The 18,486-nt window shown below is 28.2% G+C and overlaps 1 protein-coding gene across 1 annotated transcript; it reads left to right on the top strand.

Annotated features, from left to right (window-relative positions):
- Nucleotides 1-4,468: 4,468 nt before the first annotated feature.
- LOC129613758 (keratin, type I cytoskeletal 9-like) lies at nucleotides 4,469-7,218 on the top strand. The gene is made up of 3 exons (XM_055527969.1): nucleotides 4,469-4,558; nucleotides 5,616-6,075; nucleotides 6,475-7,218. The coding sequence occupies exons 1-3, from the start codon at nucleotides 4,550-4,552 to the stop codon at nucleotides 7,032-7,034; spliced, it is 1,029 nt and encodes a 342-aa protein (XP_055383944.1). The 5' UTR covers nucleotides 4,469-4,549; the 3' UTR covers nucleotides 7,035-7,218.
- Nucleotides 7,219-18,486: the final 11,268 nt, after the last annotated feature.

Below are 18,486 nucleotides of genomic sequence, written 5' to 3'. Positions count from 1 at the left end.
TTAGTTTAGTATTTGAATACACAATTATTATTATATTTTTTTTTATGTACATATATCCAAAATATTTACTATATTTATGAATAGTAGTTTTCAACAATAGAATTAAAACTTCCCCGAAAATAAAACGCATAGTATTCTCACGAAATTTCTTTGAAATAATTTGAACTTGAACAAGATCTCTGTTTGGAAAGTTATGTTGATATTGTCTTCATTTTAATTGTTATTACATCAAATAGAACTAATTATAATATAATATCCCGATATATTCCAATTTTTCATTTTTTATTAATATGTAAATAATATTTTTGTAAGACTTTTAATATTATTATTGTTATTATAATTGTTAATATGAATTATAAACCGGATTACCTATAATACCTCTTGTACCGGAAATATTTTTAAAAAAAATTGTTATATTATAATATTTTTGACGTCAATAAGCTTTTCAGGAAAATTCTTAATTTAAATGCATTTAAACGAAAATTTTGTAATAACTACCCCAACATCGAAATTTCATCAATATTGTATTATTGTTACTATTCAGCTTGTATACTCGTATAAGTTATAATTGCTGAATTGTATAGTAATATAGCATCATTGTAAAATCTGTATCAGATTTTAAATAAAATTATATTATTATATAATTCAAAAACATATAAAATTTGGAAGAGATAAGCTGAAGAGAAGTCGAATGAGTTAAGAGTAGAACATCCAAATTGAAAAAATACTGTCTGACAAAAATATCCATAATCCTTCATAGCACTGTAATGACAATATTAGTGGATGCTAAAAATTGAAAATCCCACCAATATGTTGACGTTCACGAAAGTAAATTAACAATGAAAGAATAATTATTTTCACTTTCTTCGACATTTTTTATTCGAACTCCAAAAATGTTGCGAAAATACTAAAAATGTTACGAGTACATGCTTATAAATATTTGGATATGTAAAAAGTTTCTCATTTAAGTCTTTCGTTTTATCTCTGCAACAATACTTCAAATTACTTACTTACTTACGAGTTGAAATTAGCAGCACTAAGCCAAAAACTCCATGATTGCCTATATTGTTATGTTATATGACTCTCAGAAAACATTTGTGCTGGTATCACATAAATAATAATGTATGCATTAAGTTTTTCGCTATACAGTTTACACACTCGTATATGTATGTATGTATGAATGTACCTCTATGATTTAATATCAAGTGATGATGTAATATACAAAAAACAAAAATTAGAAATTCTTAATGCGATTTTAACATAAAGACGTTGATTTTGTTATTATTTTATTTTTATTATTAAATTGTATATAAGAAAAATATTTAATTATTAATGGTGCTTACTTTTTAGTTTAGTATGTCCATTTCGAATTTTTTTTAAAAATTATTATAGAAATTTCCATTTGACTTGATGACGCTACAAAATACAAAAAGATACAACAAAACGAAAATATATATATATGGTAATGAGAGAATAATACAAAAGAAAACTCCGATTTTATCCGAATTTATTCCGAAAACTCCGAATCTATTCCGAAAACTATTATAAGGAAATGCGCTTATTTAAAATAAGAATGAATTAAAATTTAAATTAAAAAAATTTATAAAGTGCACGAATTTCTAATTTACTTGTGTTTTTTTTTTATGGTCATAAGTGACCAAGTAAAAATAATTAAACTTTAATTTTATTATTTTATTTATTGTATAGATTCTACTTGATCAATAACTTATTTCATATTTGTATATACAATATATTGATGAGTTTTATGTAAATTTTAAATAGTTATACGATTTGTGATTATTATTTAGATATACCCGATGTTCCGGGAACAGTAAAAGAATGTCGGAAAAAATATTGGCGCTTTTTCATATTATGGTATTCTTATACGAGTATACATCAACTTATACGGCGAGTAATTTGGATTTATATTTTAATAAAAATATTGTAATATTTATTTAATAATGTAAAAATGTATTCAGGTATCGAATCAAGATTTTTGTTAAGTGTGAGAATACAATTGAGCTCGTTCAGATACACTTAGGTTATTTTATATAACGAAGAGACTTTTATGTTCTATTTTATTTCCGACAAACTGTTTTTTGTTCTAGGGAAGAACTTTGTATTTCAATGACAAGGCTGAGTTAATAGACAGATGTTTAACATTTGTATATTTAATAAATCAACCTTTTCTAATATGCTTTTCTAATATACAGTATTGAAGAAATATTTTTTAAATACAAATATTAAAATTTAGTATCCAATACTAAAAGACTGCAAAAAAAAAATTAACTTATTGCATTAATTCATCATAATGTTTGTGAGAATTATTTATAATAATTTTTGAATTGAAAATTATTCAATAATGAAAATATACCAAATTAAAAATTTTGAATAATTTTTATGCACAGTAAAAAAATTGATCTGGAAATTCCCAATTTTTTTTTTGTTAATTTTAACACAGTAAGGTTAAATAAGTTTTTATTTTGTAAAATTTTCAAAACGTGTCTTGAAAATTAAATTTTTAAAATTTTTAAAATTAAAGTAACAAATAGAAATCAAAAAATATCTTAACCTTTAAGTATTACTTCCAAAATGTAGTATAAATACAATATTAATACACAATTCAGTTTATAAGTATTTTGTTCGTTTTTTCATATTCGTTAGCTCAAGTCTCATTCGAGTTTCTTCGCTTGTTCGTTCGTTTCGTTCATTCATTTTTCAATTCGTTTGAGTATACAGTTATATTAGAAAGAAAAGTCTGTATATCCCGCTCTCTATATGTTGAAGAGTTTTTCGATTATTTTAAAACTATCAAGCTAGTATGTACATTAATTGCGAAAAATTTTTCGTTTTCAGATTGCAAGAAAAAAACTATAGAAACGGAAAGTATTATTTATGATTTTTATACCCGTACGAACGTATGTTCGAAGGTTATACTAAATTTGCCTTACCGTTTGTAACGCTAAGAAATAGTGGTCTAAGATATAGACTCATGTGTATGTTTTTGATCAGCGTCGAATTCTGAGTCGATTTAGCTTTGTCTGTCCATCCGTTCGTTCGTCCCAACGATAACTCAAAAACTAATTGAGCTAAGTTCACCAAATTTTCACAAATCATTTATTATAATAAATGTCAGAACCCTATTTGATATAATCGGGGTACTGAATCGAGTAGCTGTCATACAACTTTAAAAATTATTTGGCTATATCTCAGAAACTATAAAAGTTGTTACATTGAAATTTCACACAAGCGAATAACTATGTATATTAGTAGGGCCAAAGTGTTTCGATACCCGTACAAATTCGTACGGGTATTATACGGTCAACTCTATTTTTTCTCGTATTAATAAAAAATTTCATTATAATTGCAATTATTGTATAAAAATTTTGTCATTACAATTAGTTTAAAATGAATAATGTTATATAGTCAAGCTTTTTTAATTATTGTACATAATATTGTTTTTATTATACATACATATATACCAATATATCACTTGAACGCAGAAAACGGAGAAAAATTTTTATTTATGGTATAAGTAGTAGTGTTATGAATTTTTAAAGCTCAACGGTAAAACTCAAAATACAAGGTGTATTATATAAAAATTTTACAATTTCAAATATACTTAACTTTTTGAAAAATTCTAATAGAACAGAATATTTTAAATTACATAAAGAATTTACATTATTAATGTGAATTAAAAGGCTGTTGCCAAAAATAAATGTGACCCTCCATATGAGTGACATATAAAGGTAGTTTTCAAAATAAATTTATATTTTTCATCGTGCAACGCACAAAAATCTCGTCTATGAATATTTGTTTTTTGTACTATTTTGATTATTTATACATTATTGTCTTAGACACCCTATAGAAGGAAGAGTATTTACTATTGTAGAATCGAATTATTACATCAAAATAATAAATATTCAACAAAAGAATCAAAAATAATTTGCACAATGTTTAACAATACAGTAATATTATATTTTAACAAGATACATTCAATTCACATATTACAATATATACAGTGTTGTAACTTAGAAGAAACCTAAGTAAGAATTTAACTATTACATTGTGTGAATTGAAGAATGTGAAGAACTTATTAAATTTCGATTCGTCCGAGAATATATATGCTTTTCTATTGTTAAGATGATTTACGGGTTTTTATCAACGAACATAGTTATTACGTTTAGAATTCTTTTGGATATGGCTAATACTGTATATTTGATAATGTATTTCAGTTTGAGTACGCTACAGTATATAATATTTTTACATGAATCTTAGCATATTCTAGAGAGGGTGGTTGCAATTCTCATAATCTTATTTTGTTTTTTTTTTGTTGTTTTTTTCCTTTCATATGGATAACTGAAGGGGTAAAAAATAAAAGAAGGAACTTAAGGCGCTTAAGGAATAAAAATATGCATGTGAATTTTAATATATTTAGAATTTTAATAAGAAAAAAATATATAAATAATGGTTGGGCATAATAAATGTTCATCAGTATTTTTTTATTAATCGTGTTGAAAACATTGTTGATCGAATTGATTACAAAATAATGAAATCGGTATGTGCGATAATTGAATTTTGAAAAGAAAAAGTAAAATTTACTAAAAATTTAAATTGAAAATTAATAAATTAAGGAAAAATTAATTAAAAATAGAAAAAGAAATTTAAATTGAAAATTTGTGATTAAAATAATTATTTAAATATTTTGAAAATGTTATACATATATAAAGTAATTAATTAATTTAAACAAAACTTTTCTTAAAATACAAAAGGATTACTTTATAGGAAAACACGTTGATCGACTAATTTTCTTTTGATTTATATTATACGAATTCTGAATTTAAAATTACAGTTATCCACAATTCAGTTTATGAATATTAAATTCAGCAATTCAAAATTTTCGAACTGACTAACTGGATTGTATAATTAATACGAAATTTAGCAATTTAGAATTTATGAGCTGAATAGTGTTACAATACGAAATTCAACAATTTAGAAATTATGAGCTGAATTCCTCTTTAACTATTAATACTACTATTATATAGATATCGAAAATTTTTAAGGATTATTAGAATAAATTCAAAAACAATATTAACAGTTTAAGCTCTTTCTAAATTTTTAACGATTTTTTTGTTGATAATTATTAAATTATGTTTATAGCCAAATATAAAATTTAAATATACAGCCCTATCATGAATTTCATTCGTAGCTCTGAAATTCGAAATAATACGAATATCTTACTGTGAATTACGAATTACTAAAATTCTGCACCGAATATTCGTAATAGAAAATGTATTCAAACATTACGTTCATAGTAGAAATAACCCTCAAAATAATTAACCAACGTAACAAACAACTAAAAGAGGATGGTAAAAATATAAAAAAACATTTGTCAGTTGAAATAAATTACTGATTTTGGCGCTTCGAAAAATGTTGCTGCCATTGGTGATTCATAGTCTCTATGAAAGGCTTTTCTAATAATTCAAAAGTCTACGTCGTAGCCTAAGTTCGTAATTTATAGAATTTTACGAGTGGAATTCATGAATTTTTATTCAGCTAAATAATAACAGTTTATAAATTAATTTTTTTTTTCATGATTTGATTCTTTTTTGTAGATATTTTTTGTATTTATTTATTTTTGTGGACTATCATTTAGTTCCGGTCACTTACTAAAAAATTTATTAGGTGGTTTTGGAATTAAAAAAGAGATATCAATTGGATTTGGTGGTGGTGGTATCGGTGGTCATAATACTGGTAGCGGTGGTTGTGGAAATCCAGGATGTGGTAATAACGGTGGTGGATCATTTAACGGAGCCGGTAATGGAGGGGGATATGGTGGTGGTTTCGGAGGAGGATATGGAGGTGGATTTGGTGGAGGTTATGGGGGTGGATATGGGGGAGGATATGGTGGTGGCGGTGGGGGTGGTGGTGGAGGAGGAGGAGGATACGGAGGAGGAACAGCTGGAGGATCATCAGGATATGTAGGATCTGGAGGTCATCCAGGATCTGGTCAACAAGGATCTCTTGGTGGAAATATTGTAAAAGTAATAAAAGTTGCTTTACCGGAAATAAGTGGTAATTGTTTTTTTCATTTTTATTTTAAGAAAACAAAAACAAATTAAACATTTTCATTCATGCAACATTAAAAATATATGACATTCTTAGAACTTTAACAACTAAAAAAGCTTTTTCTTCAGTTGAGTCTTTTAGTGTTGTCTAAGTTATTTAAGTTCTAAGTTAGAAAAGCGAAAGAATATTGCATTATCAAAGTCACAATATTTTCATAAATTTTTCCGGCAACAGATAAGCATATCTCTTTTTCTTTCCACTTAAAATTTGATCTTATAATATTTAATTATGAAGATTAACACCTTGCGTATTAATATAAAATTCAGAATAATTTATAAACTGAATTGTGCAGTCAAAAAAATTTTTATATAATTGCGTTTTTTTTCTTTTTTCAAAATGATAAAGTGAGTGGCGGTGGAAGCCATTATCCAAGTGGTGGTAGTGGTCATTATCCAAGTGGTGGTAATAGTCAACATTATCCAAGCAGTGGTGGAAATGGATGTGGATATGGTGGTGGTTGTAGCTCAGGTAATGGTAACGTTTATATACATAAACCTGTTGGTGGAAATAGTGGTAGTGGTTGTGGTCCATCTGGATGTGGCAGTAATATTTATTATGAAAAACAGAAACCATCATATGGTGGCTCTAATGATTGCGGTTCTTCTGGATGTGGTAGTTTTAAAAAAGTTAAAATACCAAACGAATCATTTCATGCTCCATCTCATGGAAGCCCTTGTGGGACTGGTAATTGTGGTGGTGGTGATAATTATGGTTATGGAAATGCTGGCTCAAATGCATACAGTTCAGCAAATACATGGTCATCCAATGGTAATGATAATAATCTTGGCGGTGGTTATCCATCATCATCATGTAATGATTGTCAAAATAAATGGCCTTCCTCATCACATGGAGCTTATTCTAGTGCATCAGCACAAGCATCTGCATCTAGTTACGCTCATGGATAAAATAGAAAAATTAACTGTTGATTTTTAAAATAGAGTCTTGTGAATTTTGTATTAATTTTTGTATTTAGTTTTTTTTTTTATAACTTTTTTAACTTTTCCATTACTTATTAAAATTATATGGAACGAATGCCTAACATAAAGTAGCTGTGAAATTATTTAATAAATTTTTTTATTCATATAAATATATAGATATATTTATACAATATTTTATAGTTTCTGGTTACGAGTAATAATTTATCAATTAAATATTTATAATAATTTTATTTATTAATATTTTTTATATTTGGGGACAAGAATAAGATTCAATGGATTCTGATGTTAAAATTGTAATATCACGGGATTTATTTACTTATCAACTTGTGACTTTTAATATTATTTAGCCAGATATTTTCACTGAGAGTTTCAAAAGTTAGAACTTTGGTTCTATATATATAATCTGATCAGTATTTTATTGCTTTTATTAATTGCAAGTATCGTTACATAGGAAATCTCATATTAAGCCCTATCAAGAGTTCCAATTCCTATGAATGATCCTTTGGATTCCTATGATAGATCTCCAAAAGTTAATTTAAAATATTCGAAAAAACAATTGAGTTAGGTTCATGAAATTTAGCAGTCCTATGTCCAATTATACGTCACATGTATCCTTGAAGTTTTAGTAGAAAGATTTGACAGATTCAGGTAGCTGCCCTTACAACTCCAAAAGAAAATTTTAAGTATTTGGAAAAATATTAAAGCTAGATTGTTGAAACTTGTCAGTCTTGTCTCCACTTATAGATCAGACATAATATCGCAAGGTTAATACTACAACTAGATAATTCGAAAATTTTATATTTTTGGATAATTAACCAAGCTTAGAAGTGTTCTTAAATATCTGAAAATTATAATGCCAAAACTTTCAAATTGCAATGTTTCTGGAGGCATCTGAAGAAGATAACAACATTTTCTTTTCATTATAATATTCCAATATCAATTTGATTGTGCCATCGATCCACACGAAATCCTTGAAAAATTAGATTAAATACAGTTTTAAAAATTATCAAAAAATTAACTTCATCTCTTCTATTAGTTCATCTATATCATATGTTGCGTTTATTTAAAACTCTAAAAATATAATTAACATTTTACAAATAAAGACTATTTAAATTCTAAATTGTATTATTATAAAACATAACTACTTTTTATTACTTACCATTATCATCACGACCTTATTTTATATGGGTTTTTTGAAAGAAGAGTACAAATAAATTTCAGAAACACTAAAAACAACATGTTTGAAACACTAAAAACAACATGTATATAATAGGAATATATGGAATAGATATATGGAATTGATTATTGAATTCAATTTTTTTTACGAAGCATTCCGATTTGTTGCCTTCGTTTCAATTTTTTAAATTTCAATGATCGTTTTATATTTCTTAATATTCTTTAAATCATACACATTTCTTAAAAACATTCTCATTTAAATTTTATTGAACGAAAAAGGAAGAAATGCAGGAAGAAAGGAATTCATAATTCATAATGGATGTTTATTTGACATCTCAAAATTATGTAAAATTTTCATAACTTGAAATAAAACAAGTTTTGTAACAGTGTGTGCAGAGATTTTAAATAATTCATGGAGTGTTCGTTTTAAACACAATATGCTATAAAAGTTCCAAATTAAATCTTAAAAGTCTTTTAACACAAATACTTACAAATCTACAGAAACTAAATATTTTACTTTTGCAGATTTATTACATACTCGAAAAAATTTAAAAATTACCTTAGAATTACCTTCATTCAAATTTTTGAATATGTTTTTTCGTAGATTTTGCGGTTTAGATTTATCGAACGTTCGCTACTCCTGTACCTACTCAAGCAAGAAAATTTATCGTACTTGAGTTGGAATTAAAGATCCATTTTTTTGCAATTACTTTTGTACATGTTTATAAAATTGTATTTTATATTATTTTTCTTCCATTTTTTTCGTATATAGTAAGTAAAATTCAAACAAAAAGTTAAATAATTAAATTAAATTTAAATTTTAATTATTAAATTTTTTTATGCATAATTTTATATTTATAAAAATATAATATCATTTAAATTAAATGTAATAATAAGGAAAAAAAACCGAAATTGACATTAAAATAATACCATATTTATATTATATATATTTTATTAGCTTATCACCATATCCAATCCAGCAAATTAACGCAGGAATTACTTTTGAAATATCATCATAAGATTTATAAGTATCACGTATTAATGTGTTTAATCTAAAGAAATTAATTTAATTACATAATTTGTTTAGATTTCCAATTTTCCATAATATGTCTGAATTTTTAATTCTTTTACTCAAGAATTTAATTTTTTTAATGATACTAAATTAAATAAATTTGACAAGCTTATATTATTATTCATATTACATATTTATTATAGGGTTTAATTGTTAAAAAAGCTAATTTTTTTTTAGAGGGCATCCATCAAAATTCAGACCTAACATTAATTTGATTTATTCAACAATACAATTTTAATTGCTGAATAACCCAAATTGACGTTAGATGTGTATTTTAGTAGACACTCATATATACATACATGTTTTTTAGATTTTCGCGATTTATGAATTGAAATTTCATTAAAATAAAAAGCACCAAATAAACTACTATAAATAAAAATTTATTTTCAATAAATATAATATAATAATCTTAAAAACAATATATGTATATATATATATGATATATTATCATGTATATATATGTATATATATACATGATTTTTGATATGTATATATATATATATATTCTTCAAATTTATAATAATTAAATAAATCATATTAAAAAGAGCTTATATTAGTAAGTCACATTTTACGAATACTTTTTTTTACTTTTAAATTTTTTATAAAGTGTTTTTATTAAATTTAAATGTAAAATAAACAGAAAAAAATTTTATTATATCGAAAATACGAAATTAAATAAAATTTTCTAAATATAAAATTTCCCTCTTTTAAATTTACATTTTGTATAAAATTTTATAATTAAATAATTTTCAAAATTTGTAAAATACAAATTAAATATCAAATAAAATTGATATTTGATAAAAAAAAAACAATAAAATGCAAATTTAAATAACAAATATAAATAAATATATTAAAGAAAAAACAATTTCTGTATTTGTTAAATAATAATGGTTGTTTTAATGAAAGATTTCATTTTGAAATGTTTAATTAGAAATAAATGCACTTTTTTTACAAATCGTTTAAATATAAAATACACAGCCTTATTCTAATACAAGTAGACGCACGTCTGACTATTTGTCACAAAAAGCGTTCATAATGTCATTCTGCTAGACGCATTTTCGAAAACTGTCACATTTAGTCGCGTATATTTTATTTGCGACAAAAATAATAAAATTAAAGAAAATAAATTTAAAGAAAATAGAGAAGATATGTATATTTCAATATTAATATTGAGTAATTTTATTGATTTCCGTATAAAAGTGTAATTAAAAAACAATTTCAAATTTTAGTCGAATTAATGTAAAATTCAATTTCTTAATTTTCTTCATCATTTTCACTTCTGCTTTTATCCAAAAACCAAAAAAGTTCAAAAAACCATTTTTCTCTCTCTAATTAACTATTTGTTATTTATACTTTTTTCTGTCACTAGTTTATTTAAAAACAATAATTTTCCATGAATTCCATTCGTAGAATCCTACGAATTATGTAGAATTCTACGAGTGCAAATCATAACTACGACGTATATTTTTAACATTACTACAAACGTAGAGTGATCACGAATTCTTTTCGTAGAAATTATGAATCATCAATGGCGGTATCTTTTTTCGGAGTGTCAAAATCTATTTCAGTAAACAACTTTCAAACAAAAGGATATTTTTTAAAATATTCATGCAAAAGAAAATATTTTTTGAGCTTTTTAGTCTTAAAATCTTATAGTCTTTAAATATTTGTGAAAAGTGGAAAAAAAATTAATTTTATTATCATTAAATATTTATTCATGTAGATGTTTTAGAGCAATTCAAACTCAAACAAAAAAATTCAAAATTTAATAATTTAATACGACTATTCTCTTTTAATTGCTTTAGTAATTATTTCTAAAAATTACCTCAAAAGTCTACACTTTTGAGGTAATTTTTACTACGAACGTAGCTTATGGCTGCTCCATTACACAAATATTGGGAGAAGATTTTTAGTAATTTGTATTTGATAATATGTTTTTACGAAAATTTCATATCTACAAACGATATTCATGATAGGGTTGATAGTTTTTTAACATCAAAAAATTTCGAGTCTCGCTTCTCCTGTCACATTTCGCGTTTAGTATAATACCAAAAAAAATGTAACAGTCATAAATGCGCGACGCATCTAGCAGAATAAGGCTAACAATGTTAATTCTTATTAACTCGAGAAAAGACGCAAAAGGTTTTTGACAATTCAATTTAGAATTCTTCAATATAAAGTGTGTTCAATAAACCAAACCTACAAAATCTACAAAATTATTATGTTTAAATAAATCTCTGCGAAATACACTACCACAAGAAAATTAAATATTATATAACTGTTTTAAAGTGTTTTCATTCATCATAAATACTTTCAAAAATATTTTAAATTAGAAAAAATATTGTAATCCGTGTCTTTGTCGATTGAAACATCTTTATACTTATTACTAATTTGGCCTACTGAATGTTAAACACTGAACATACTTTACCTTACTAAACGCAATTTTTTGGTATCAAACGAACTTTAATGACTTTTTTGTTGTAATGTCAACAGCGGCATTCCTTTGAGGACAAAATAATATTTCTCGATGGAAATGACGAAATTAATTTTAAGTTTCCTAGATTAGATTGCCTTCAGTAAGTGTTGCGCTATTTTACAAAGCCAGATTATTTTGATTCATCGTATCTGTTATATATTGTTACGTCACCACCATGCTTTACTCTGCATGATACGTGTAATAAAACAGAATTGCCCATAACAAATTCAATTAAAGATTGCCCTCTACCTTTCCAATAAATAAAAATCGTTTTTATCAAATAAATTTTTTTCCCTTCGTAATAAAATTCTACTTGCACTTTTTAAAGTAAACATTTGTGACATGCGTTATGTAACATCCGTTTGCAATTTATCGAACTACATAAAATTTTAATTAAATTGTAATTATGAATTTTAAATAATAAACAAAAATTGCCTATCAAGCAATTTTTACTTTGAATCAAAAAATATTGGGAAAGAAAGTTAATAAAAAATAAAAAGTAAGTTAGTTCTAAGAAGCCATACGTGGAATTAACCAGTTTGTAAAATTGATAAAAATTATTTAAGTGAAAAATAATTTAAGTAAAAAATAATTTTAAATAAAAGAAAAAACTTTTGAATACAAAAAATAAAAAAGTGTTTTTAATCCACGTATAAAAAAAAATACAACTTTTCTTACGCGAAATCTTGAAACACGTAAGTATATAAGTTGAGACACTATGATACACACGAGTTACGTATAATACCGTTGTTAAAATAAAAATTTGAAATAAAAAAGTTCTCATAAAATAATAAAATAAATACAGGCACTCCAATTACAAAATTTTATATTTGATATCAATAAAACGGTACAATCCAAATGCAGACATCAGTAATGTTGTCGATATCAGTAATTTTACATTAAAATAATAAAACTTTGTTATAAGTACTTAATTGTAAATTCAGTCACAGTTTATGGTTTATCAATAAAGGTTGTTTTTAGTTAAATCAAATCAACAATAAAAATAAAAGTGTCTTTTGATTAAAATTTAAAAATTTTTTTTTTTAAATAATAAATCAAAAGTACATTTTGTCGCGCATAACATCAGACGCTGAGGTCAGCATAATTTTTATGAGAATGTTATTTAGTAATTTACCTGTGAAACCTTTATTTTTATGATTCCCACAATAAATGTCTAACAAGCATTTTTAGTCATTTAACTTTATAATTTTTCTGCTTAATAATCAATTATTTTGTATATGTTCTAAAATAGTAATTAAGTTCAGTTAAGTTTTGTCATTATAATTAAATACATTAACTCAATAAAACGGAAATCAATCCAGGAAAATATTTTTTTATAAGAAATTGGACTATAATTTATTTTGCTGACGCTCGGGCAGACACCTGGAACTACAGAACGTTATCACCGTGAGAACTTAACGCGTTAGTTGCAGATCATATAAAAAAGTTATACCAATCGAACCGCAGTAGGCATTATCAAGGCTAAAAAGGATCACTACGACGTATCCAACGAAAACCAAAGCGAAGCATTCTACTCCTAATGTGAGTACAACTTAAACCAAGAATTAAAATTCTTCATCAAATTAATACAAGTGACTAAAAACATTTTTCGAGCTGAAAAAAAGCCGATAACCAATCATAATTTAAAAAAACAAAAATACAAAATGCAATCAGAGGTATGAGTGGCGCACTCAATGCCCAACTCAAGATATTTAAAGAGGACTAAATTGCAAATTTCTTTTAGAAAACTAAAAGATATTTGCAAATTGTCAGATGCAGTGAAAGAGCTGCAAGTGTACGCAGCACATACCATGGGTCCATAGCGTCGAAAGAATACTAGCAGACTACGCAATTGTATAACACAAACGAATATATAGAACGATATTACAGAACATTCGCCAGAAAATCCAGGCCAATGCGATTGGTGCTGTCCCGATGGAAGTTGATCACTCAATACACACAAAACAGGTAGACTATTCATACCGGCCTAGTCGAAATTTCAAACGGCCAAGTGATACAAGCTACATAAATCATAAGAAGCAGAGAGTTTATAACTTATAAACTTCCGAGATGCAGCACAGTATGAAGAGCAACTAAGAGAATGCGAAAAAGAAAACGAGTTAACTTTTATAAAACAAACATTTATAAAACCAGAACACGCAAAGAAACCAAGTCCCACAGTACCCCCATTTAATATACGATCAGCTGCAGGTATGTCACCTGCAAAAAGTCAGCGCAAGACTCTTCAAACCATACGACAACAACATAAAGTTAGATTTCTTCCTGCTACCAGGACTGAAATCATTCGATGAAATCATCGGCGATGATAATCTGAAACAACTGTAGGCATTTATCATGAAACCGTTAAGTAGCAAGAAATCGATTCAAGTTAACAACATCAAAGCACGAATTGATCTTCAAAGTTAGGAATCCAAAAGCAAGTCATCAGGCTCCTAAGCAAGTATCAGTAGCAAAACTGTCATATTTAGTCGCGTATATTTTATTTGAGACAAAAATAATAAAATTGAAGAAAATAAATTTGAAGAAAATAGAGAATTCAATATTTATTTTGCTGACGCCCAAGCAGACACCGGAACTACAGAACGTTATCACCGTGAGAACGTAACGCGTTAGTTGCAGATCATATAAAAAAGTTATACCAATCGTACCACAGTAGGCATTATCAAGGCTAAAAAGGATCACTACGACGTATCCAACGAAAACCAAAACGAAGCATTCTACTCCTAATGTGAGTACAACTTAAACCAAGAATTAAAATTCTTCATAAAATTAATACAAGTGACTAAAAACATTTTTCGAGCTGAAAAATAGCCGACAACCAATCCTAATTTAAAAAAACAAAAATACAAGAACATACACGAAAAAATACAAGATGCAATCAGAAGTATGAGTGGCGCACTCAATGCCCAACTCAAGATATTTAAAGAGGACTAAATTGCAAATTTCTTTTAGAAAACTAAAAGATATTTGCAAATTGTCAGATGTAGTGAAAGAGCTGCAAGTGTACGCAGCACATACCATGGGTCCATAGCGTCGAAAGAATACTAGCAGACTACGCAATTGTATGACACAAACGAATATATAGAACGATATTACAGAACATTCGGCAGAAAATCCAGGCCAATGCGAATGGTGCTGTCCCAATGGAAGTTGATCACTCAATACAAATAAAACAGGTAGACTATTCATACCGGCCTAGTCGAAATTTCAAACGGCCAAGTGATACAAGCTACATAAATCATAAGAAGCAGAGAGTTTATAACTTATAAACTTCCGAGATGCAGCACAGTATGAAGAGCAACTAAGAGAATGCGAAAAAGAAAACGAGTTAACTTTTATAAAACAAAAATTTATAAAACCAGAACACGCAAAGAAACCAAGTCCCACAGTACCCCTATTTAATATACGATCAGCTGCAGGTGACATCACTATCACGCAAAAAGTCAGCGCAAGACTCTTCAAACCATACGACAACAACACGAAGTTAAATTTCTTCCTGCTACCAGGACTGAAATCATTCGATGAAATCGTCGGCGATGCTAATCTGAAACAACTGTAGGCAGTCATCACGGAACCGTTAAGTACCAAGAAATCGATTCAAGTCAACAACATTAAAACACGAATTGATCATCAAAGTTAGGAATCCAAAAGCAAGTCATTAGGCTCCTAAGCAAGTATCAGTAGCAAAACTGTCACATTTAGACGCGTATATTTTATTTGAGACAAAAATAATAAAATTGAAGAAAATAAATTTGAAGAAAATAGAATATCAATATTTATTTTGCTGACGCCCAAGCAGACACCGGAACTACAGAACGTTATCACCGTGAGAACGTAACGCGTTAGTTGCAGATCATATAAAAAAGTTATACCAATCGTACCACAGTAGGCATTATCAAGGCTAAAAAGGATCACTACGACGTAGCCAACGAAAACCAAAACGAAGCATTCTACTCCTAATGTGAGTACAACTTAAACCAAGAATTAAAATTCTTCATCAAATTAATACAAGTGACTAAAAACATTTTTCGAGCTGAAAAATAGCCGATAACCAATCATAATTTAAAAAAACAAAAATACAAAATGCAATCAGAGGTATGAGAGGACGCACTCAATGCCCAACTCAAGATATTTAAAGAGGACTAAATTGCAAATTTCTTTTAGAAAACTAAAAGATATTTGCAAATTGTCAGATGCAGTGAAAGAATACCAGCAGACTACGCAATTGTATGACACAAACCAATATATAGAACGATATTACAGAACATTCGCCAGAAAATCCGGGGCAATGCGAATGGTGCCTAAATATCACATAATAACCTCACAATTGACGAATTTCATGCCAACGTCAATTATCAGCTGTCCTTGATAATTAACAAAATAAAAACTGAGAATTACAGTATCAACACGTTACAAATATGTTCATAAAAGGACTAAGCTGAGACTTATCAAGAAGGCTCATCACTAATCGGCCTCAATTCTTACCAGAAGTGTATTCTTCATATTTCGAATACTGAATGCTAGTGTACGTAGTATACCGATACACAGTAAGGGCTCAAGCAAAAGAGTCATAGCCCCAATCAATTCACTTTCGAAGAAAAACCCTTCATTCAACCAATTATAGTCGAAAAGCTCTTATTACCAACAGCCATACAATTACAACAAATACGCATTCAGGGAACCAAACGAAGAAACACCCGCCAGGACAAGCCAACCAAAACCGCCTGTCCCGATGGAGGTTGATCACTCAATACAAATAAAACAGGTAGACTATTCATACGGGCCTAGTCGAAATTTCAAACGACCAAGTGATACAAGCTGCATGAATCATAAGAAGCAGAGAGTTTATAACTTACAAACTTCCGAGATGCAGCACAGTATGAAGAACAACTAAGAGCCATCTACGAGCACGAACCAGAGGAATCAGAATGCGAAGAAGAAAACGAGTTAACTTTTATAAAACAAACATTTATAAAACCAGAACACGCAAAGAAACCAAGTCCCACAGTACCCCCATTTAATATACGATCAGCTGCAGGTGACATCACTATCACGCAAAAAGTCAGCGCAAGACTCTTCAAACCATACGATAACAACACGAAGTTAGATTTCTTCCTGCTACCAGGACTGAAATCATTCGATGAAATCATCGGCGATGATAATCTGAAACAACTGTAGGCATTTATCATGAAACCGTTAAGTAGCAAGAAATTGATTCAAGTCAACAACATCAAAACACGAATTGATCATCAAAGTTAGGAATCCAAAAGCAAGTCATCAGGCTCCTAAGCAAGTATCAGTAGCAAAACTGTCACATTTAGACGCGTATATTTTATATGAGACAAAAATAATAAAATTGAAGAAAATAAATTTGAAGAAAATAGAAAATTCAATATTTATTTTGCTGACGCCCAAGCAGACACCGGAACTACAGAACGTTATCACCGTGAGAACGTAACGCGTTAGTTGCAGATCATATAAAAAAGTTATATCAATCGTACCGCAGTAGGCATTATCAAGGCTAAAAAGGATCACTACGACGTATCCAACGAAAACCAAAGCGAAGCATTCTACTCCTAATGTGAGTACAACTTAAACCAAGAATTAAAATTCTTCATCAAATTAATACAAGTGACTAAAATCATTTTTCGAGCTGAAAAATAGCCGATAACCAATCATAATTTAAAAAAACAAAAATACAAAATGCAATCAGAGGTATGAGTGGCGCACTCAATGCCCAACTCAAGATATTTAAAGAGGACTAAATTGCAAATTTCTTTTAGAAAATGAAAAGATATTTGCAAATTGTCAAATGCAGTGGAAGAGATGCAAGTGTACGCAGCACGTACCATGGGCCCATAGCGTCGAAAGAATACCAGCAGACTACGCAGTTGTATGACACAAACCAATATATAGAACGATATTACAGAACATTCGCCAGAAAATCCGGGGCAATGCGAATGGTGCTTTAATATCACACAACAATCTCACAATTGACGAATTTCATGCCAACGTCAATTGTCAGCTATCCCTGATAATTAACAAAATAAAAATTGAGAATTACAGTATCGACACGTTACAGATGTGTTCATAAAAAGACTAAGCGGAGACTTATGAAGAACGCTCCTCACTCATCGGCCGAAATAGAGGCTAATATCGTAAGAGGCGTATTCTTCATGCCTCGAATTCGGAATGCCAGTATACGTTGTATACTGATACACACTAAGGATTCAACCAATATATTGATAACCAAAATTCACTACCGAAGAAAAAACCGTCTTTCAACCAATTGCAGCCGAAAAGCTCTTATTATCAACAGTCATACAATTACAGAGAACCGAACGAAGAAACACCCGCCAGGCCAAGCTAACCGAAAGTGCCTGTCCTGATGAAAGTTGATCACTCAATACAAGCAAAACAGGTAGACTATTCAAACCAGCCAAGTCAAAATTTTAAACGGCCAAGCTTCATATACAGTAAATTTGATTCCAAATTTAAAATCTATTATAGAATGGAATCATCAGGTCTTTAAAAAGTCCATACAACGCGCCTATTTGGATCGTCGAAAAGAAAATGGACTCCACAGGAGCAAGGAAATAGAAAATGGTCGTAGATTTCAAAAGACTCAATGCAGTTGCAATACTCGACGCATATGCAACATCGGATATTCAAAC

Source organism: Condylostylus longicornis, unplaced genomic scaffold (genome assembly GCF_029603195.1).
Source record: "Condylostylus longicornis isolate FDR11 unplaced genomic scaffold, ASM2960319v2 ptg000091l, whole genome shotgun sequence".
In the NCBI taxonomy this organism is placed as follows: Eukaryota; Metazoa; Arthropoda; class Insecta; order Diptera; family Dolichopodidae; genus Condylostylus; species Condylostylus longicornis.
This window is presented reverse-complemented; position numbering and strand designations above follow the sequence as displayed.

Coding starts and splice junctions, on each gene's coding strand:
- LOC129613758 (XM_055527969.1), top strand. Junction 6,076..6,474: donor TGCTTTACCGGAAATAAGTG/GTAATTGTTTTT, acceptor AAAATGATAAAG/TGAGTGGCGGTGGAAGCCAT.